The sequence below is a fragment of the Antechinus flavipes genome, chromosome 4 (genome assembly GCF_016432865.1).
Source record: "Antechinus flavipes isolate AdamAnt ecotype Samford, QLD, Australia chromosome 4, AdamAnt_v2, whole genome shotgun sequence".
NCBI lineage: Eukaryota > Metazoa > Chordata > Mammalia > Dasyuromorphia > Dasyuridae > Antechinus > Antechinus flavipes.
In genome coordinates this window covers 28,725,669-28,747,623 of record NC_067401.1, presented here as the reverse complement: position 1 = coordinate 28,747,623, position 21,955 = coordinate 28,725,669, and the positions used below count along the sequence as shown (strand labels likewise).

Sequence of the window (21,955 nt, the reverse complement as noted above, 5' to 3'; positions counted from 1 at the left end):
AAAGGTATTTTTGTTGTTCGGTCATTCCAGTCATATGTGAGTCTTGGTGACCCCTTTTGGATTTTTTTGGCAAAAATACTGGACTGGTTAGCCATTTCCTTCTCTATCTCATTTTTCAAATGAGGAACTGAGGCAAACAGTGTTAAATGATTTGCCTCATAGCTAATCGGTATCTGAAGCTGGATTTGAACTCAGGAAGAAGAGTCTCTGGCTCCAGGCCCAGTATCCTGAATATCCACTGGGCCACCTAACTGCCCTTCTAAAGAGATACATTTTCTCTCTTTTTTAAATTGAAGCTTTTTTAAATTTTCAAAACACATACATAGATAATTTTTCACCACTGACCATTGCAAAACCTTGTGTTCCAATTTTCCTTCTTCCCCCCTCCCCCATGGCAAGTAATCCAATATATGTTAAACATGGTAAAAATATATGTAAATCTAATATAGGTATACGTATTTATACACTTATCTTGCTGCACAAGAAGAATCAGATCAAAAAGGAAAAAAATGAGAAAGAAAATAAAGTTCAAGCAAACAACAACAAAAGAATGAAAATGCTATGTTGTGATTCACACTCAGTTCCCACAATCCTCTCTCTGGGTGTAGATGGCTCTCATCAAGGGATACATTTTCTCAAGTAAAATCTGGTCACATGATTTCCTCTATAAGATGAATATTCTCTCTCTGGAACCTTTGTCCCAGATGATGACTTCCCTCCAAAGTACTATCCCTACTACATTGTAGAATTTGCCTCTAAATGCTACCACCTAGTTGCAAAAAACAAATAAATCCTAGAGGTTTGAAAAAAGCTTAAATTTATGGATGCTACTTTGGTATTATGCATGACTGGGCTCAGGAGTCCATTGGTTTACCCAATGTAAGTAGAGGGAGAAAAAATTTTTACAAGTGTTCTTGGCTATTAGGAATATATGAAAGGGGTTAAAGTCTTGTCATTGAGTAGCCGAAGGATTAACTTTTAGCATGTCTCTTATTCAAGACAGAATTTTCCTCTTTTATATGATCTAACCCACCATTTATGAATGATATTTTACATTATAATTGCCTGTGTATAAGTCATATTGCTGTACTATACTGTAAGCTCTGTGAGGACATTAACTGATTTGGTTCAATGGAAAGAATACTGCATTTACTTACTATCTGTATAAACTTGGACAAGTCACTTAGTTTCCTCACTTGTAAAATGGCATTGGACAAAAATTAGATCATTCAACAAGCATTTATTAAGTATGTATTTTGTTCTAAGCAAGACAGTCCTTCCCCTCAAAAGCTTACACTTTACTGGCTGACCTCGGGGCCCCTTGGAGACAAGTTCTAATTCTATGATCCTATGAACTTTTTTTTTTGACTCTGTCCATTCTTTTCTGTTCTAATTCACTTTGACTCTTGAATGGATTTGATTTTTAATACAACATTGAATTGTAATAGTGATAGTGGGCAACCTTGTTTCACTCCTGATCTTATTGGGAATGATTCTAGTGTGTCCCCATTACAGGGATTTGATTTTTAATGTACTGACTTTCACAGATAATGATAATGATAATGGTGGCTGACATTTATATAATGCAATAAGATTTGTGAAACTCTTGATACAAATCCTCACATGATCCCGTGAGATGGGGAGAACAAGCGTTATCCCCATTTTATAGATTACAAAACTGATACTCAAAAAGTTTAAATAACACGCCCAAAGTCATACAGATAAAGTCACGACTCCTATCAGTAGATCTTTTAACTAGAAGTGTGAATAGATTTGTGCTGATCTATTCTTCAAGTATTGTCCAGCACACCTGGGACCAGCAATGGCACCCACCTTCAAGACAGCTGATGGAAATTATGTTAGGGACTCAGAGGGTCTCTCTCTGGAGTAGACTGATGTTTGTTAATGACTCCTACAGGTACTAACCCATGACCCTTTTCTCAGGCCTTTAGTGTTCTAATTGTTGGAGTCAACTACTAGTACATGTTGCCAAAAATAAACAATCTGAACAAATCACGTGATTAATTCAATGTTCTTTAAACATTAAGAACGTATTGAAAATCGCCTCTCTCACAGCAGTCTTCCTAAGGGATGACTCTCTGCATGGAGATGGTTATTTGAGTTACTGATCTGCATCTGGTTGAAGGATAACTGTGGCTTCCACAACCTTGCCTCAGATATTGTGACTCTCATCTGGGAAAACAATTGTGTTTCTTTGTTGGGAGAGGGATAGTCCATCTCCCTCTTTCATTATGTATAAGCCAGAAATTTTGTGTCATCATACTTTGGTCATCCCAGATCAAGTATCTGTACTCAAATCTGATCTGAAAGTGGGGCAATGATCTGATTAAGAGAATTTCTACTCTTCCCCCAAATCTCTAGATTGCCTTAGGATACTCTGAAATTAGTAGTTAGGCTTAACAAGATTTAAAAAAAAACATGGTATAACAACATATACTGTTCAATTCTTCTCGGTGAATTTAATACCATTTGGACATTTCCCTTAAAAAGACAATGGTACAAGGACTGTTCCCTTCCTAGCCATCCCTCCCCTGTACATGAGAGAAGTGTTACCTCTTTGAATGTCCCTGGAGTGACGATCAACCGATAAGTGATATAGGTGGGAATGCAGATGAAGGAAGAAGTCCCGATGCAGTAGCCCAGAAGGACAGTCCAGCGAGGGTAATTGTAATTGAAGAGCCGCAGTTCTGGGGGGCTGCTCAGAAAACTGCAGATGATGAACTAGAAGAGAGATGTCAAGAACGTTCAATGAGATCATAGATAATTAAAAACTTGGGCATAGGGAATATCAGGTAGATAAACTGAGCACACTACTCTGGCAGGAAAGGTCCCCCATACATGGAACCTAAAGGAGGACCTGTATAAAGAAGGGCAGTCATGGAAGGAAAGCCTGCTACCTGCAGCAGTGGAGGGATAATGGAACTCCTGGAATAGGTGGGGTTTTGAGAGGAAACTTTTCAGACAAACTCCAAACAATTATTGAGCCCCAGACAGAACTCTTAGACTCAAAAATCACCATTTTCACTTAACACCATCTTTAGAGACTTCAGTTTTCCTAAAGTATGGCCAAATTCTCATCCAAAATTCAGTCTTGGCTAATATAAATATAAAATAATAAATAACATAATATAAAGTCCACATTTCTTTTAGGTTCTATGCTTCCAAGAAAAATAAATAAAATTTCTCCTCCACATTCCCACCATATCCCAGCATATGCAGATCTCGTCTATCTCTTTGGGGTTTTTAAAGATCCTCGATAACAAGAGTTGATTCACTTTGGTTTAATTTCCCTAGAGTCCTTGGATTAGATTTAATAAATGACCTTTGAAATAATAAACAGCTGTTGGAACAACTTAATGGTCAGAAAGGAGATAAGTAGTTTGTGTTATATACAGCTTCTCCCAAGTCTTCATTTTTTGGTGAATATTAGTTTCAGCTTAACTCCCCTAGTGTGGAGGAGGAGAATTTGATCACAGCTAGAGCCTGACTAGTTAGAAGATATTTCTGAGCTATTATGAGATATCTTTTCTTCGTAAGCTTTAAATCTTGCTCCTGGACAAATCATTAACAACCCAGCATTCTACAACTCGTCAAGATTCTAAGTTCATGATGCTAAGTGAAGTGAGTAGAACCAAGAGATCATTGTACACAGCAACAACAAGATTATATGGTGACCAATTCTGATGGACTCTTTTCAACAGTGAGGTGATTCAGATCAATTCCAGTGGTATTGTGATGGGGAGAGCCATTTGCACCCAGATAGAGGACTGTGGGAAATGAGTGTGGATCACAATATAGTATTTTTTGTTGTTGTTTGCTTGCTTTTTGTTTTCTTTCTCAGTTTTTCCTTTTTTGATCTGATTTTTCTTGTGCAGCATGATAAATGTGGAAATATGTATAGAAGAATTACACATGCTTAAACTATATTGGATTCCTTGACATCTAGGGGAGGGGTTAGGAAAAAGGGAGAGAAAAAAATTTGGAACACAAGGTTTTGCAAGGATGAATGTTAAAACCTATCTATGTATATATTTTGAAAATACAAAGCTTAAAAAAAGATTCTAAGTTCACAATTCTAAGAGCACTGGCTCTGGAGTCAAATCTAGTTTCCCATATTTGACATTTACTATCTGGATAAACCTGGGCAAGTCACTTAATTCCTATTGTCTCATAAAAACAATTTTTTTATTTTTAAGATTCTAACATAGAGAATGAACCAATCTGCATTGATAAAGTGTGTCATGTGAGAGTTCTTAGTGAAATCACAGGCTAAGTCCCTATTCCTATCCCCTATAAAAAATTTAAATTCACAATAAAACATTGAAGATGATGTAGGGCCCACCAGGAAAAATAAAAGGAAGTGGTATAATTGGGTCTGGAGAGAACATAACTAACCTCTTGAGGCTACAAGGCCTTTTCCTAAGATGACAAGCTTTTCTGATTTCACTGACAGCAGCAGCAGAAGAAATCATAACTATAATAACAAATATTTTCTCAAGCCACAAGAATTAGTTTAAATTTTAAGATAAATTGACTGACAGAGAAGATTGTGAACCTTTGAAATGCTTCCTAAGAGAGGTAACAGGATCTCCTTCCATGGAGTCCTTGGTAAGCAGGATCAATGCCCATCTGGGATGCAGAAGGCCCATCCTCGTATCACAGATTCATTTTCCAGGTTCATTCTAAACCCTGTGACTTCCTATTTCTCCCTCTCTCCACTTTCTACCCTTTCTCTTTATCTCTCTGTTCTGTTCCCGGGCTCAGAGGTCCCTGATCCTCACTGTGCGGAGTGAGGGAAGGGGCTCTTTCCCCCGACTCTGCTTTTGAGCTCCACCATGGAGCATCTCTTGAATGAATGACTCTCTGCCATGGGTCCTCATAACCCAAGAAATTACAGGAGGAAGAAGCAACCTAATGTAATTTTCATTTGAAAATTCAGTGAAATATTTGACCCAGAAAATTTCCACAGTGAACCCCCAACACCCATTTGATGGGTTTTCTTATTTTAGTTTGCTTTCCAGAGAGAGTGTAAATATCAGTTTTGCCTAGTAACCACCATGCTGAAGCCTTATTGGCCTTAATTTAATATAATTTTATTATTTCATGCTCATAAAGAAGACAGTAATGTAAATTATTTGTGTGGTTAAACATCTATTTATAGCCTTTTTTTCCCCCCTTGTCTTCAGATAATAAAATGGGAAATGACTAAATAGCTATTAATCTCCCCAGCAGTATTTTCTGGAGTTCAGAAGGGGGAAGCTTTCAAACTGGAAGCCAGGCCAGGGTCATGTGCCACTCTCTTGTTTCTTCTCATTCTCTCTTGGAGCAGATACCTTTTGGGGAGACGCATTTGGGAACCAAGAGACAGTCCTTTGTTTAAGAGTCACTGCCAGTCCATTCTGTTCTATTCATTCTAGTTTCTCAAATAATCTGCTTTTTTGCTTCAGTGTTCCCAAATCTCTTATATTAAGTTCTCTTTGCTGTTTAGTTTCAGTGTCAAAATAGGGAGCTAGTGAGGAGTAATATTTTTAGTACGCTACCAGTTGTTTATCCAAGATGGCAATAAAAATGGCCAGGGTGGTGATCTGTTAAATAACAGAGAGGTGGTTAAATGGATTTGTCTCTTGTTAATTGGGCATTATACTGTTTACTTTTAGAGACTGTAGGGACATCATGTGAATTATGCTGAGAACTTCCCACCATATTCTTCCGCACCCCAAGTCTGCCCACCAGCCAAGAGTTATTTGTTGCTGTGATGAATGCGTAATTTCATTATTATGAATACCCCATCAATGCAGATTACTACCTTTCTGCAGCCTCTCATCCTTTATAATTCTTATCCCTGTCTTTTTAATCAATCCTCTTAAGGCTGTGAACCTTCCTCTGTTGTCATCATTGTTGTTTTTATTGTTTTGGTGCGTCCAGTGTATAATGATCATGCTGTCCACCTGTTATTTCTCTCACTTTACAACCAGCTCACTTCCTTTTCTGGTCTTACTTGACCTTGATGCTGTTGTTGTTCAGTCATTTTTCAGTCATATCTGATTGTGATCCCATTGGGGGTTTTCTTGGCAAAGATACTGATAGTTTGCTGTTTCCTGTTCCATTTCATTTTTACACGAGGAAACTGAGGCAGATAGGTGCCCGGGGTCACACAGCTCTGAGGCTGGGCTTGAACTCAGGAAAAGGAGTCTTCCTGACTCCAGGTCTGATACTCTGCCACTGAACCATTTAGCTGCCCCAACTTTGATATATTTTTACTACATTTAAAAATAAATAAATTCTCATTGGGAATCTTTATAACTACTAAGAGTGTTTCCATTTCCCTTTTGGGTTACTTGTAATTTCAATTCTTCCAAGACTATGGCACCCCATGATTCATGGTCCCATTAATGTCACTAGGAAAATAGAGGTATTAAAGAGATAGGTTTTTGTGGCAGGGACACACTGGGGGTTTTGAAAAGACTGCACAGTTTCCTAAATATTATGCAGTCTACTATTTTCCTTCTACTTGGTTCTGGTCCAGCTCATTTTTTACCTATTTCACCTCTTCAGAAATTACATTATTATGGACCAACTTATTCCATCAATCGCTCAATAAACACTTATTAAGACAATCCCCTGGCCTCCAAGAGCTTATAGTCTAATAAGATTATAAAGAGATAACATGCAAACAAATATAAGCAACACAAGTTGTGCATAGGATAAATAAGAGACAATGCGCAGGAGGAAGACACTAGATTGAAGAGGGTTTGGTGAAATCTTTCTATAGAAAATGAGATTTTAGTTAGCACTTTAAAGAAGTCAGGGAGATCAATAGATGGGGGCAAAGGAGAGAGAGCATTCCAGGCATGGGAGGGCAGGAACAAGCATTGGCAGGGAACTGTAGAATTGCTGGGAGATGAGGGGTATGACCAAGTGTGAGAATAACACATCGCTTTTCTTCCCTAAGGAGGCTGGAGATTAAAATGCAGTATGGGGTGGGAGGCATCTGGTCAGATAGGCAGATAGGAAGTCGCAATTCATTCCTATTCCTTCCAAAGGATGAAGATTAGTCAGAAAAGGGGGTGCAGCAGGAGATGGGAAGCCTAAAGTCAAAGGAAAAGATGCTGCAGAAGTTCTCCATCCCTCAGTTGTTAGGAGATCAAGCTGGCAGGAGGAGGTGGAAGTTACCTTGTTCTGACATAGATGGAAAGCATTGTTTTGGGACAGATGGGAAATATCCTGTGGCCTTCCCTGAGGTGACACATTTCTGTCAGAGATGGAAGGCATAAGGCATGTGCTCAGAGGAAGGTTTGCTCCTCTTCTGTTCACTGCTTCTGTAGTTACAAGTAGTCTGGAGAATGGATATATTTTATCTTCCTTTTTTCATTATAGATAGTTAGACTAACTTTCCTTCCTTCTTTCCTTCCTTCCTTCCTTCCTTCCTTCCACTTTCCTTCCTTCCTTCCTTCCTTCCACTTTCCTTCCTTCCTTCCTTCCTTCCTTCTTCCTTCCTTCCTTTCACTTTCCTTCCCTCCTTCCTTCCTTCCTTTCACTTTCCTTCCCTCCTTCCTTCCTTCCTTCCTTCTTTCCTTCCTTCCTTCCTTCCTTCCTTCCTTCCTTCCTTCCTTCCTTCTTTCTTGAATCTCCTTAGCTTCACTTTGTTTGATTCCAGTACCCAGTAGAATGAACAAAGTGATTTATGGAGTCTTTCATAATTTTAATATGTATGAAACATAAGGAAAGCCTTCAACTTTTCCTTTTTGCTTTCCCACATCAAATGCAAAATCTACAAGTCTCAAGAACAGGAAGATCTTCCATTCTCTCAATCTCTTCATTATGTGTAATAATGAAATGTGGATTATTAAAATATAAACAGTAGCAAATGCTGGTTTTCCAAAACCTGCAGATTTCTTTTTTGGGTTTTCATCAAGGATAACCTCGATGCTTGCATTTTAGAAATGAAGAAACAGGAATTGGTAGTTTCTGTTGTTTTGTTGGTAGCTCTTTGGTTTTTGGTATAAGCATCAGTTATATTTTTTTCCTTTAAAAATATCTATCCCCCTTTCAGATTTCTAGAAAATCTCCCCCAAAGGCCCTTGAAATTATGTCTTAGCATTCTCTACTATATGCAAACTAGTCTACTGTGTATAAAGAACTGGAAATGATACTGTTGAGCATATAAAAAAATTACAAGACTTGGGCAGTTTCTTCAAAGAATTGCAGTCTTGTTGGGGACAAATTAATTTTATTTTAGCTATAAACATTGGTGAATAAATGCACACATTGACATGCAAGTGAAGGTCATAAAACACTAAGGCAATACAGGAGAGAGGAATAGTCAGTTGAGGGGTATCATTTATGGTAAGCTCCCTAAAATTCTGAGCCAGAATCTGAGGAAGATATGGGGAGGTAGTCAGGGAGAGGAGCAGGAAGGGGCGCTCTCTGAGCAGAGAAAGGCAACTTGCAAAGTCATGAAGACGTGTCAGTCATTACAGGATTTGAGTTAAAATTTGTGTGAGTTGGTATACATGGCATAGAATGACCAGAGTTGCTTGGAAAGCAAAGATACAGAAAGGACTGTTTGATCAGAAGGATTCGTGTCCACATCAAGAGGATTAAAACTAAGATAAAAGTAAGATAAAAACTAGAATGTAGGAGACTGTTTGTGTTTGGCTGTGGCCCTAATCCTCAAGAGCTAAAGGGACCGAGGAAGATCAAAAGACCTTCCTCTGAAAGATTGAGAAATAATCTCTGCTGAGAACCAGCAGTGCCCTCTACAGAAAGATGTCTCAGAGCAGAAACCAAGTCTGAAGTGGACTTCAATAGTCATAAAGGAGAGGAGATTCCTGAAAGGACAAGAGCCTTTCCTTGACTACTTGTAGTCTCTGAATAGAAAGGATTCCTGTTCAGTTCCAGGGGCCTTGGGCCATCCACTTTCCTATTCTGAGTAATTTTTACTCTATAAAAGGAGAATTTGGGCCATTCCTGAGGCTCCTTCTGACTGAGATTTGGGGGGGACGCCAGCCACCAGGATCCCCTCTCTCAACCAGGTCGCTGGTCATACCTCCTCCCACTTCTCCATATGGAAGCTACTTTCAACCCAACTCACTCTGGCTCTCATGGATTAACCCAGAATAGGTCCCCAGCCAAGCCTGATTTGCTCATTGTTTTGGTTGATGGTTCAGAGTGAGTATAAAACAGCAGTTGTTCCAGTCCCGGCCAGCTCTGAGGGCCTTCCCCTCCCAAATGAATTCTAGAATGAAAGACACAACTACAATCCACATGGGATTTGAGTATGTGCAAATATGTGTGTGTGAGAGCATGAGTTACAGAAGCTGAGAGGAATGAACTTTCCCTTCCTCGTAATCTATCAACCATAAATCACTTCTGTTTTTAACTGGAACCTAGACTTAGGTATTTCTTAGGCCACAAAGTCCCATGGACAAGACAGCAATAATACCTCCTTGATGGATGCAAGAAAGCCTATGCAGGGAAGGAATGAAAGATGAGAATTAGATTTAGAGCTAGGAGGGATCGTCTCATTTTACAGATGGGAAAATTGAGTCTTTGAGGAGAAAGGGGCTTTGTACAGACTCTCATCAGCAATTTGTGGCAAACAGGGGATTCAAACATAAGTCAAAGACGAGACTGATTTGACACAACAGAATCATATTAGAATCAGTATAATAGGTAAGAAAGAAGCACTATAGATTTCTAAGCAGAAAAGTGAGATTAAAAAAAAAGAGCATTAAAGTCAATTCCTCAAGCAAAGAAGAACATAGGGAAATCATAACTCACCAGCAGAAATATTGGGCTGATCGCTACCCAGCAGATCCTCCAGAACCAACCGGGGCTAAAACCAAGCATTTCTTTCACGTCGCTGCAGAACTGGTTGATACCTAGAGACAGGAAAAGTCATGTTACATGGATTTTCCAGCCCCTGTTCCCCAGCACACTCATGGACCAGAGTCTCAACAGGATATAGATAGAGCACGTGTGTGTGTGAGTGGCAGGGGAGGGGGAGGAGGAGGGAGTATTTTCCCCCTGAGTTTGCTGGTCCCTGCCTCTGTAGCCGAGTGTAAGGTCATTGGTGGGTGGTCAGGTATTGCTATGTTGGACTCATCTATGTAGTTATTGATTAATTTGTAACCGATTAAAGATTCATTTGATTATGTCTGTTGAAATTTTTCAAGGAATACCTTGTACTCATGGAGTTGTCCATCTATACCCCAGTTCTAAGCATCTTATTCTGCAGAAAGTAATGAGACATGACACAGTGTCCATGTTGTAGTTTACTCGTGGCTCATTCTTTATGACCCATTTATGCCATTTTCTTGGCAGAGATACTGGCCATTTCCTTCTCCAGCCCATTTTACAGATGAGGAAACAGGTGAGGGTTATGGGATTTGCCCAGAGTCAAATAGCTAGTAAGTGTCTGAGGTCAGATTTGAACTTGGGAAGATGAGTCCTCCTGACTCGGGACCTAGTAAAAAGATCAGCCATTTGTGGCCAGGAAGAAGGGATTCAATTCTCTAAGAAAGTAGTCAGTGAAGATAACTCCTCCAGATGCATTAATAGGAGGTCACCCCTTCTGTGATCACTCATTTTGTGGCAACAGAGCCCTCCCTGTTCTACTCAACAGGACTCCCAACTGGCTAAAAGAGTATTTTTACCATAGAACCAAGACACGGCGATCGCTTCTAAAAACACCACAGTGAGAACAGCTGGTCCGGTGGCATATTCTTCCAGCAACTTTACCACATAGGCCCCTCCCTGGAAACAAAAAAACGAGATCTGGTCATTAGAGACAGCTATTAATACCTATCAGTAATCAAAGGGTTAATGAAAGTTTCTTTCAACTGCACATATTTAATCTATATCAGTTGGCTTGCTGTTTTGGGAAGGAAAGGAAGGAGAAAAATTTAGGACACAAAGTTTTACAAAAAAAGAATGTTGAAAACTACATGTATTTGGAAAATAAAATACTTTTGAAAATAAAAAATAAAGTTTTTTTCCCTGAAGAAATTCTGACTTTTCAATTGAGACATTAATTTTAGTATCCAGAAGTCCCCATATCATCATCATCATCATCATCGCCATTTATATATACCTTTAGGATTTACAAAGCAATTTGCTTATCTTATCAAGGATTATTTTATTCTGTACATTTTTATTCTGTGTATTTCCAATCCCTAGCTCCATGCCAGGCATATAGTAAGTTCTGAATAAATATTTGTTGATTGATTGTCACACTACCTTAGGGAATAGGCAATACAGCTATTATCCCTATTTTAGAGATAAGGAAACCAAGTCTGGGAGAGACCTTTCCACAGTCACACAGCTAAGAAGTTCAGAGATTGGATTTGAACCAGTTCTCTGCCAACTCCAAGTTCAGCTCTTTCTCCAGACACATTATCTTTTCCATAGTTATCCCTTCCTTTTTTTGCTTGGGCTTTATTCCAGAGATCAACCTTTTCCTTAACTTTTTAAAGGACTTTAACCCTCTCATGTGCTAAAGTAAAAGGGCTGTATTCATTGGAGGAAAATGAAGGAGTCTGTAAAAAGGCAGGAATCAATCATCCCCTGGAAGTTAAGATAGAGGCCCCCATTAAGTCGCCAACTCGCTCATGTTAAAAATGGCTTCTCTGATCGTTCCCACTGGGAACTCAGATTGTGAAGGTCTGACTTGGGTTAACTCCAGGGCCTGCCCAGGAAAGGCTCAGGGGCAGGGGCAGTCAGTACTCACAAAAGTCAAGGTGGACAGAGATCCAAAGAAACAGGTGATGACCACAGCAAGCACGAACCACTCCCGGCGTTTGGCCCAGAAATGGGGGAATTCATCCAGCACCGCGGTGATCACGCCCTCAAGTCCTGCGAACTGAGAAGTCCGTTGGAGGAATAAGCCCTCAACCCCATGGAGGAGAAGTCGCTGGGGAGCCACTTGGGGCCCCTGACGCCTGATAGCTTCTGGTATGGGGATAATGGTTTGGGCGTAGGCATGGGAGCCAGCTCATGTCCGGTCAGCTTCAGCCCAGGGAAGTGAGAGACTGGGTGACTGGCCGAGAAAAGGAGGGTACTTGGCCACAGCTGATCCCCAAGAATCAGCACGGGGAAGGGCTTCCCCTCCGTCACTAAGCAGTCATCATTTGATTAAGCTTAAGTCCAAACAACAGACATTAATAAATATACACACATGCATGTGTGCATTAATAAATACATGTGCACATAAGCATATAAAGAGTCATACATGTGGTGTGGATATGTTCAGACACAACATGAGAACTACAGGTGTGTAGATATACATATATGCATTTGTTTACATATATATGTGTTTGTGTATTCAAATAGAACTATATTACTCTGCAAAGAGGGAAGGATGAGCATAGATATGGAGACATCAAATTTGTTGGTTTTCCCAAACTTAAAAATTTCTTTTCTAATGCTTTGTTATAAAAGCATTCTATTCGCCTCTCGAGGAGAATAGAAGAGAGATAGATTGGGAAAGGGTAAATTATATAGGAAAGATTAAAAAAAAAACAGCAAGAAAAGATAAATCAGGGAAGGATTTTCCGAGTCCTGGGAGATTTGTTTGTGGATAAGCCCTCCAAGGTTTCATAGAGTCTCCTGGTGAAGGGTCTCTGCATAAATGCCCTCCCTCCTGCCCCCCACCCCACCCCTGCCAGGACTTCTTCCCCCACAGAGCCCACTCACCGTGCTGTCTAAGCCCAGAGTGATTATCATTAAGAAGAAAATGATGGCGAAGAAGGTGGCGGCTGGCATGTTGGCGATGGCCTCCGCGTAGGTGATGAAAAGGAGACTGGGCCCTAAGTAGAAAAGGAGATAGTCACCAGGCCTTCTCTGCCATGGATGGAAGGCCTCCAACCAATATGAAGGAAAGAAACTTGGAGCTTAAAAAATCTGAGGGAAGGTTGGAAAGTCAGCGTAGCCTATTGGGAGAGCCCTGCATTCCAAAGAGCTGGATTTAAATCAAGTCATTTTACTTGCCTGGTCCTCAGTTTCCCTGTCTGTAAAAGGAGAGGGTCAGAGCAGATGGTTTAGGCTGGATCCCTTCCCTCTTGGGCCAGTGAGCCCCATGGGGACTGACAGACCCCTGCTGGGGGAGCAAGCTCTCAGAGCAGCTTTAAACTTCTTCCCAGAGCAATGTACCAACAAATACAGAATGAATTGTATTTGATGGAGAAGCTCCAGAAGTAAAAAAGTCCAGTTCACCCAAGTCATTGGCAAGAATGTCCCTGTGCTTTCTCCTGTCTAATAATCAGATATGCTCTTTTTGGGGGGCCAGTTTTTGCCTCTTCTCAAATGTCAAAACCTTGGTATCATCCCTTATTCCTCATTGTCTCAGCCCCTTCCCCACATCCAACCTGTTGCTAAGGTCTGCTAATTTTACCTTCAGAACATCGCCTGCATAATCCCCCTTCTCTCCCCTGACACTTACTTGCCCCCCAGCTTGACGTGGGCCTTCATCACCCTCGTCCACATTATTACAATAACTTGTTTTGGGAGGAGGGGATCTCCCTGCCATAAATCTCTCCCCACCCCAGTCCATCCTCCATTCAGCTATCAAAGGGATCTTCCTCTGACAGGGAGGCTGGGTAGGAGGTATTGTATGATGACAAAGGCCTAGAGCAGATGAGGTGCAATGGGAACTGAAGAGAAGGGGAAAGGATTAAAGAAGAACCAAAAGAATTTGGTTGATGTTTAACATATATTGGATTACTTGCCATCTAAGGGAGGAGTGAGGGAAGGGGGAGAAAACTGGGAGACAAGGTTTTGCAAGGGTCGATATTTAAAAATTATCCATGCATATGTTTGGAAAAATAAAAAGCTTTAATAAAAAAAAGAACTTGGTTGGATGAAGAACAAAGTCCTACAGATGAGAAAAAAGAAAACTGAGGTTTTAAGCTTGGGGGACTAGTTTTGACAAAAAGAAGGAAATCAAGAACTGGTTTCACAGGGAGAATAAAATGATTAATTTGGACTATGTTAAGTGAGGATGATGGTGGGGTACTTAGATGGTGATGTCAAACAGGCTAAAAATCATAGATGGAAGGAAACTCAAAGGCTATTATTTTAACCCCCATGTTTTACAAGTGAGGAAATGGAAGCTGGAGGAAATGGCTTCTCCAAAATCATTTGTCCCCAGCTGCCATTTGTACCCAGGTTTTTGACCCTTAAATCAAGAACACACGAAAGTATTCAACATTTCCAAAGATGTTGTTTTTCTAAAGCCTGGAAAACCTTAAAAAGAGGTATCATTTGAAACATATATCCATATATGCAGATAATCCATTACATCATATAATAGTATTTTACAAATAATAAATTACATATTATATAACTAAAGGGAGTAAAAGAGCAAGTTAGCCTTCTTCTCCTTCCCCCCACCAGTCTCCTTAGCCTTAATCAAGTTGACCCAACTAAGGACATAGAGAATAAATGGAATCCAGTCTCCTACCTGTATCTTTAGCCACCTCGGACACGTCTTCATTCCTCATCTCCGCCATGTAACCGAGCACAGTGAAGATCACAAATCCAGACATGAAGCTCGTCATGCAATTTACAATGCTAGTCACCAGGGCATCTCTGAAAAAGCAGAACATTACAGACTATGGGATCTGAGGCAGGAAGAGACCTTTCCACTCTATGATACTTCCTCCCAGGGATTGCTGTCTGTGACATTCACAGGATTACAGATTCAGAGCCAGAAAAGACCAGAAAAAAACCAGCCTAAGAGTCCAGTCCATTTCACAGATGAAGAAACTGAAGTCTAAGGAAGTGACACAGGAAGAAAGTTAACTCCTCATCCGGTGTTTCCCTCATGCTTACCCTCTGACATCTGCTCAAGTCTCCCTCGGCAAGAGTGACCAGATTGAGTTTTTAAAATTTAATAAAAAGTAACATCAGAATTCTTATATTCCCTGCCTTTCACTCTCCATCCCCTAATGGTAAAGGGACCATTCATTGTCACGTCATTCTGAAGGCAGGAGTTCTTCCTAGAATTCCCCATCGACTCCATGGCCCCACAGGATGGGAAGATGCTTTTCCAGTGGCGAAATACCCAACGCTCCAAGACACTCACTGATAACAGTTGTTGTTGAATTTGTTGTAGCTAGCAAAGGCTAGTAAGACACCAAAGCCAGGACCCAACGAGAAGAAAATCTGAGCCGCCGCATCCACCCAGACCTGAAACGCAAGCAAGGGGAAGAATGGATTGAAGAGAAGCCAGAATCGGGGGGAGAGCACCGATACATACCTTCACCAAGATCCAGTCCATTGGGACTGATGGAAAGTTGTCTTAGAAGGGAGCACTACAAATATACCCAGTAAAGGCTATCTATGACACATGTTCCTGTCCAGCTCAAGATGAATTATCCCAACTCCAGCTCCCAGTCCCACCTGTCCTGGAGCTTCAAACATCACTGCCCATCACCCACTCCCATCTCCCCCACCCGATTCTAGGCTCTCTAGGGTTCATAGTAGTGGACCATAGGGACTTATTCAGAGAGAGTGGACCTTCCATCAAGGCAATGAGAGACTGGCAAGTAAAGTCCTCATTTTTTCCTCTTTGCTGTTCCCATTGTCTTACCCCAGTTTCAAGGAGCTTCTGCCAATTGGGTTTCAGGTAGAAAAGGACACCCCTCCAAGCTCCTGGCAGTGTGGCCCCCCTTACAAGCAGGATGGACAGGATGATATAAGGGAAAGTAGCCGTTACCCACACCACCTGCAAGTGAGAGGAGAGGGAAAGAGAAGGCAGATGACCCCTCAGCCATCCTTAAAGACAGACATCTCCTATCCTTAAAGACCTCTGTGGCTGGAGATGTTACCCCTTCTGCTTGATAACATCATTGGGGTAGGGGAAAATGGAAGTGATGGTCAGTGACCATCACTGAGCTTGAGATAATTTCTCAGTTTTATATTTGCTGTGCACAGTCTGAACATTGTGGAATACTTTTTAGTTTTCTTGGATTTTGCCAGAAATGTTTCAACTGCCCTATAGAATGGCGTGGGGCCATATAGGAAGAATCCTGGAATCCCAGAAGGACTCACTTCTCTTTGTCATGGAGGGAATTTGCCTTGGGTTTGGGGTTTATATGTGGGGATGGGTCTCTTGTGTTTTTTCCCTGACATTTTCCATTTAGGAAAGATTTTGAGAAGAAAGATTCTATAGAAATACAAATTAATACAAATACAAATTTATTTCTTATTTATTCTTATGATAGATTCTCAAGATGTGGCCATAAGATGTGAATCTTAGGTTCCTATCACTTCCTCTGAAAGAAGCAATGCTGTCTCCTGGCTCTAGTCATCCATGGGTAGCAAGAAACCCGGGTTCAGGGTATGAGGATTCTCTGGGACATTTTGATAGATCATTAAGAAATAGATCATTTGTGACTCTTTTTAACAATGAGATGATTCGGGCCAATTCCAATTATCTTGTGATGAAGAGAGCCACCTACACCCAGAGAGAAAACTATGGGAACTGAGTGTAGACCATAACATAATATTTGCACTCTTTGTTGTTGCTTGCTTGCATTTTATTTTCTTTCTCAGTTTTTTCCTATTTGATTTGATTTTTCTTGTGCAGCAAGATAACTGTATAAATATGAATGGATATATTTAATTTAACATATATTTCTATCATGTTTAACATATATTGGATTACTTGCCATCTAGGGGAGGGGTTGGGGGGAAGAGAGGGAAAATTGGAACACAAGGTTTTGCAAGGGTTAATGTTGAAAAATCATCCATGCAAATGTTTTGAAAATAAAAAGCTTTAATAAAAAAAGAACTAGATCATCAAGCAATAGATCACCTTGCCAGATGTTTTGACCCCTTTCCAGATGCTAAAGTAGACAATAGTGAAGATCAACATTATACAGAGAGCCAGTTGCCAGCTAATGCCCCCCACGTCATCTAGTCCTTGAGACTTGTGGATCTGTAAGACATGGCGCCTGAAATGAGACAGAAAAGCCCATTAGAGGAATAGGAGGAGGAAATCATCTCATTCTGTGAGTGCACACATACACACATGTGTATGTACATACATGTGAAAAAAAGAGGAGGGAAGGGAAGAAGGAACAGATAGGAGGAATGGTAGGGGAAAGGGGAAGTGAGAAAAAAGAGACAGAGACAGAGAGAGCCAGATGACAGAGAGGGAGAGACACAGAGAAAAGGAAGGAGGGAGGAAACAGCAAACCACTAAAAAAAAAAAAAAACTCCAAGAAAATCTCAAATGGGGACTTGAAGAATCAGATATGACTGAAAATGACTGAAAGATGAATATGTGAGTATGTATGTATGTCGCTCTGAGGTTATTCCAAGGGGGGGAAATGGGCATCCATCATGTCATGGTACACTTAAGAGTACTCAAGATTTGATTAGACATTGGGCTTCCAGAAAAACACAGATTGACTTTGCTTATGTTTCTCAGAATGGAATAGCAGACTCAATTAACTATTACCTGAAAAAAGAATAAAACTGACAGATGAACTTCCTGACCTCTTTCTTTCCTTCTCAGCACTTGGGGTCCCCAGGGCCAACTTCAGAGAAATGTGTAATAGTCACTGATGTGTTGTGACTTAAGGGATACTAGGAAGGCTTCACTGCAACCCTGGAAAATCCTGCCTCTGAAATTCTACTCTTAAAGGTTAAAATCATTGGGTTAATAAACTACCTTCCCTCAATTCCTGGAAAACTAAAAACAATCATCTTTGTATGAATTAGCTTATCACATTTTTTTCAGACAGTGGAGAAAAGGGCAGTAAAGAAAGAGAAGTTTTGATGGAGGAAGAGATGGAAGGACAAGTTCAGTTAGAACAACAGGAATTTTTCAGGCACACGTTCCCCTCTGCGGGGAACTGTTTCACAGTCTTACCTCAGGCCAGCCCTATTGCCCCCATGCTTTCCTCTCTATAAAGAGAGAGTTAAATGGAGGAGGGACTAACAGCCCCTCGCTGCCTCCTATGGCCTGCCCCCAACAAAAATCACTTACATGCACTTACGTATAAAATTCTTCAGCAGGTGATATGGAGTGGGAAGTCCAGGTGATGTTGCCTTCCGAAAAGTAGTTGGTGCAATTGTCGGTGTTCCAGGGGTTCTCACAGCTGGTCCAGGGCAGTTGATCCGTAAAGGAAGAGATGAGGTAGTAGAGAGCCCAGGCCATGATGGTGTTATAGTAGGAGGCGATGTAAAAGGCGATGATGCAAATGGCGAAGCCGATCCCTGCGGGGTCAGAGACAGGGGTCAGGTGGACGTTTAAGGAGTAAGGATGCTCAGGGCCAGCAAAGGAGGTGGGCCGACCCAGAGTAGAGGTCAAGCATGATGGAGGATACTCCCGGGACTTTTTGGAAATAATAAAAGACCAAGAGGGAGGCCTCCAGGGCATTGGGGAGCACTTCCTTGGGGTGACTTCCAGAAAGTACCTTATAAGGAGAATAAGTAGAGCGGGAATAAGTTAATAGAGATAAGGCATTCTGTAAGCCTTCAGATGCCACACAAACATTGATCCAATCTATTGGGTCCTATTGACAAGTCACTGTTTTTAAAAAAGCAAAGAATCACAAGACATCAAGAATCTAAAATTCTTCTTCTTGCTCCTTATAATTCACATCGATGAGAGCCTGGGAATCCCAGGATCGCTGTAAGCTGTGGGGCGTGGGGGGTCTCTTCTCCCCCCTTACCACCCCCGCTAAAGGAAAAACAAATCTTCCTCGAATGTCCTAGGACCAGCACCAGCAATTCACTTACCTTTGAAAATGGGGCAAATTTTCTTCCATATTGAAATGCAGCCATTTCGATGATATTGGCCCAGAGCCAGCTCCATGTAGAACAGAGGAATCCCACCAAAAATGGCCATGATGGTGTAGGGGATAAGGAAGGCCCCTGCAACAAGAAAAAGGAATTTCATCTCTAACCATCCCTTCATTGGGTAAAAACAGGGATATCTGCACTTTAGGAAGTGGGAAGTCAGATGTCTAATAGACCGCAGCCACAATCAGAATTTGAATCTGGATCTGAAAAGAATGGATTTAAAATCCTGAGTTCATCTATCTGGGGATTTTGAATGTTCTATTGCCATAGTTCCACAGTGATCAATATTTGACTCTATTTCCTGGTTTCCATCGCATTGGCAACGGGGACCACCCCTCAGAGGCAGTGTCTGCACATGCAGGTGTCCACAAGGCCAGTGCAATAGAGATCTAGAGAACAGGAGTCTGATGGATTGCTCACAGCCACAGAGAGGATTTGCCTTTGCCCGGAGTTTGATAGGGAGGGTGATTTTCCTGAATAGCTTTCCCTTCCATTAAAAAAATGTATTCTTGTGATAGAGAGCCATCTGCACCCAAAGAGAGGACTGTGGGAACAGATCACAGCATAGCATTTTCTGTTGTTGTTTGCTTGCATTTTATTTTCTTTCTCATTTTTTCCCTTTTTGATCTGATTTTTCTTGTGCAACAAGATAATTGTACAAATATGTATACATATATTGGATTTAACATATATTTTTAACATGTTTAACATCTATTGTCATCTAGGGAAGGTGGTGGGGAGAAGGGGAGGAAAATTTGGAACACAAGGCTATGCAAGGGTCAGTGCTGAAAAATTATCTATTCATGTTTTGAAAATAAAAAGCTTTAATAAAAATGCATTCATTGATGCTTTCAGAGGAAGAGAATGATAGGAACCTAATATTGTCCTGGTGGCCACATTTTGAGAGTCTAGCACAAGAATAAGTAAGGAGAATTACCCTGTATTTCTACAGCATCTTTCCTCTCAAAATCTTTCCTAAATGGAAAGTGTCAGGGAAAAATACAAGAGACCCATCCCCTTATTTAAAAAATCCAAGCCAAAGGTAAACCCTTTCTGGGACAAAGAGAAGTTGATTCTCATCCCAAGTGAGTATTTCTGATATTCCAGTATTCTTCCTAAATGGTCCCATTGTTCTATTTGGCAATTGAAGTGTTTCTGGCAAAATTTAATAAATAGTCAATGTCACTAAGAGGGTCATGGGAAGGAGGTAAGGAGGCAGAGGGAATCTAGATGGGATCTCCCAAATCCTATTCCAGAGCACTCCCCTGTTCCAGAATCTTCAGTGGTTCCCATTACCTATAGGATGAAATGCAAACTCATTACAGATGGATAAATTCCCACTAAGCCTTCTGACCTTAAACCTATCACCAGAGGTCCAGAAAAGGAGGAGGACAAACTGATAACCTTTATTTCTTGATTCTTCCTAACTACATATGGTAAGAAGAATACAGACAAATGAACATTCACTTCTGTCCATCTGTAGGTTCCATTTTGTTATAGTCCAGAAGTGGGGGTCTAGTCACTCCTTCATTCAACAAGCATTTATTGAGCACCTACTACATGCAGGGTATTATGTTAGACACTGCAGTGAACGTAAAGATTTACAGGGTGACATTTTTGCCTTAAAGGAGTTCATTTGGTCACAAGCCTTAATCTTAGCACCCTAACTCTGAGATTATCTCCATTTTATCTGGACACACCTTGTTTGTACACAATTGCTTATATAATGTCTCCCCTCATTTATAGTTATATGAAAAAATGCTCTAAATCACTATTGATCAGAGAAATGCAAATTAAAAGAATTCTGAGGTACCACCTCATACCTCTCAGATTGGCTAACATGGGAAAGAATAATGATAAATGTTGGAGGGCTGTGGGGAAACTGGGACACTGATGCATTGTTGGTGGAGTTGTGAAATGATTCAATCATTCTGGAGAGCAATCTGGACCTATGTCCAAAGGTTATAAAACTGTACATACCCTTTGCACACAATAGCAGTAACATTACTGGGTCTGTATCCCAAGGAAATCATAAAGGAGAGAAAAGGACCCCCATGTGCAAAAATGTTTGTAGCAGCTATTTTTGTGGTAGCAAAGAATTGGAAACTGAGTGGATGCCCATCATTTGAGGGATGGCTGTGGGTACATGAAGGTAATGGAATATTATTGTTCGATAAGAAATGATGAACAAGTTGATTAGAGAAAGTCCTGGAAAGATTTATATGAACTGGTGCTGAACAAAACAAGCAGAACCAGGAATAGATTGTATCCAGGAACAGCAAGAGTGTGTGATTATCAACTATGAAGGACTTGGTTCTTCTCAGTGGTTCAGTGATCCAAAGCAATCCCAATACACTTTGGACAGAAAATGCCATCTGTGTCCAGAAAAAGAACCAAGGAGCCTGAATAAATCAACACATGCTATGTTCACTTCTTTTTTCTGTTTTGTTTTGTTTTTTAAATCTCCCTCATGGTTTTTCCCTTTTGCTCTGATTTTTCTCTCCCAACATAAATCATAAAACAATGTGTATTAAAAATAAATAAACATAATGTCTCCCCATTAGACTGAGTAACTTGAGAACAGGGGTTGTCTTTTGCATTCCTTTTTACCCCTAGATCTCAAAACAGTGCCCAGCACATAGTAGGTGCTTATTAAAAGGCTCTTGTCTTGATTGGATACCACCATATTGGCTCCAGATTTAGCTCAGGTTTTAGCAGCTTCCTGTTCTAGATGATTCCCAAGGAGACCATGAAACTAATCTCAGGACTTGCTTTAAACTCTTATTCAAACACACGGTCTCCCAAATGATCTGACCTTTAGCAAAATTAACAAACAATCCGGCAAGTTTGAGTTTTAATTCCCAGTTCAAACAGCTACATGGTACAGGTGGAAGGGTTCTGAATTCAAGTCCCAACACCACCACTGCTTGATGTGCAGTATTGAGTAATTTCCATCTCTTTGAGTCACTTTCTCTATTTGTAAAATTGAAGCAGTGAGCCCTTGCACTGCCTAATTTACAAGGTTGTTGTGAGGAAGCGTTTAAAGATACATGGTACAAATGTACACGTATTATCCCTGGACCCTCATTCACTTCTTAAGGTATCTTAAATAATCTGC

General features: G+C 40.6%; 1 protein-coding gene across 1 annotated transcript in view; it reads right to left on the bottom strand.

The window, feature by feature from the left end:
- The window catches only part of SLC6A4 (solute carrier family 6 member 4), a 54,531-nt gene that overhangs the window by 8,715 nt on the left and 23,861 nt on the right, over positions 1–21,955 (bottom strand). Inside the window, exons 3-13 of the mRNA XM_051992241.1 lie at positions 18,775–18,909; positions 18,030–18,249; positions 16,841–16,979; positions 15,614–15,748; positions 15,107–15,210; positions 14,483–14,610; positions 12,718–12,830; positions 11,753–11,884; positions 10,680–10,779; positions 9,805–9,905; positions 2,575–2,742 (exon numbers count right to left, since the gene is read on the bottom strand). Of these exons, the coding sequence (XP_051848201.1) occupies positions 2,575–2,742; positions 9,805–9,905; positions 10,680–10,779; positions 11,753–11,884; positions 12,718–12,830; positions 14,483–14,610; positions 15,107–15,210; positions 15,614–15,748; positions 16,841–16,979; positions 18,030–18,249; positions 18,775–18,909 (1,475 nt within the window). The remainder of the gene's footprint in view (positions 1–2,574; positions 2,743–9,804; positions 9,906–10,679; positions 10,780–11,752; positions 11,885–12,717; positions 12,831–14,482; positions 14,611–15,106; positions 15,211–15,613; positions 15,749–16,840; positions 16,980–18,029; positions 18,250–18,774; positions 18,910–21,955) is intronic.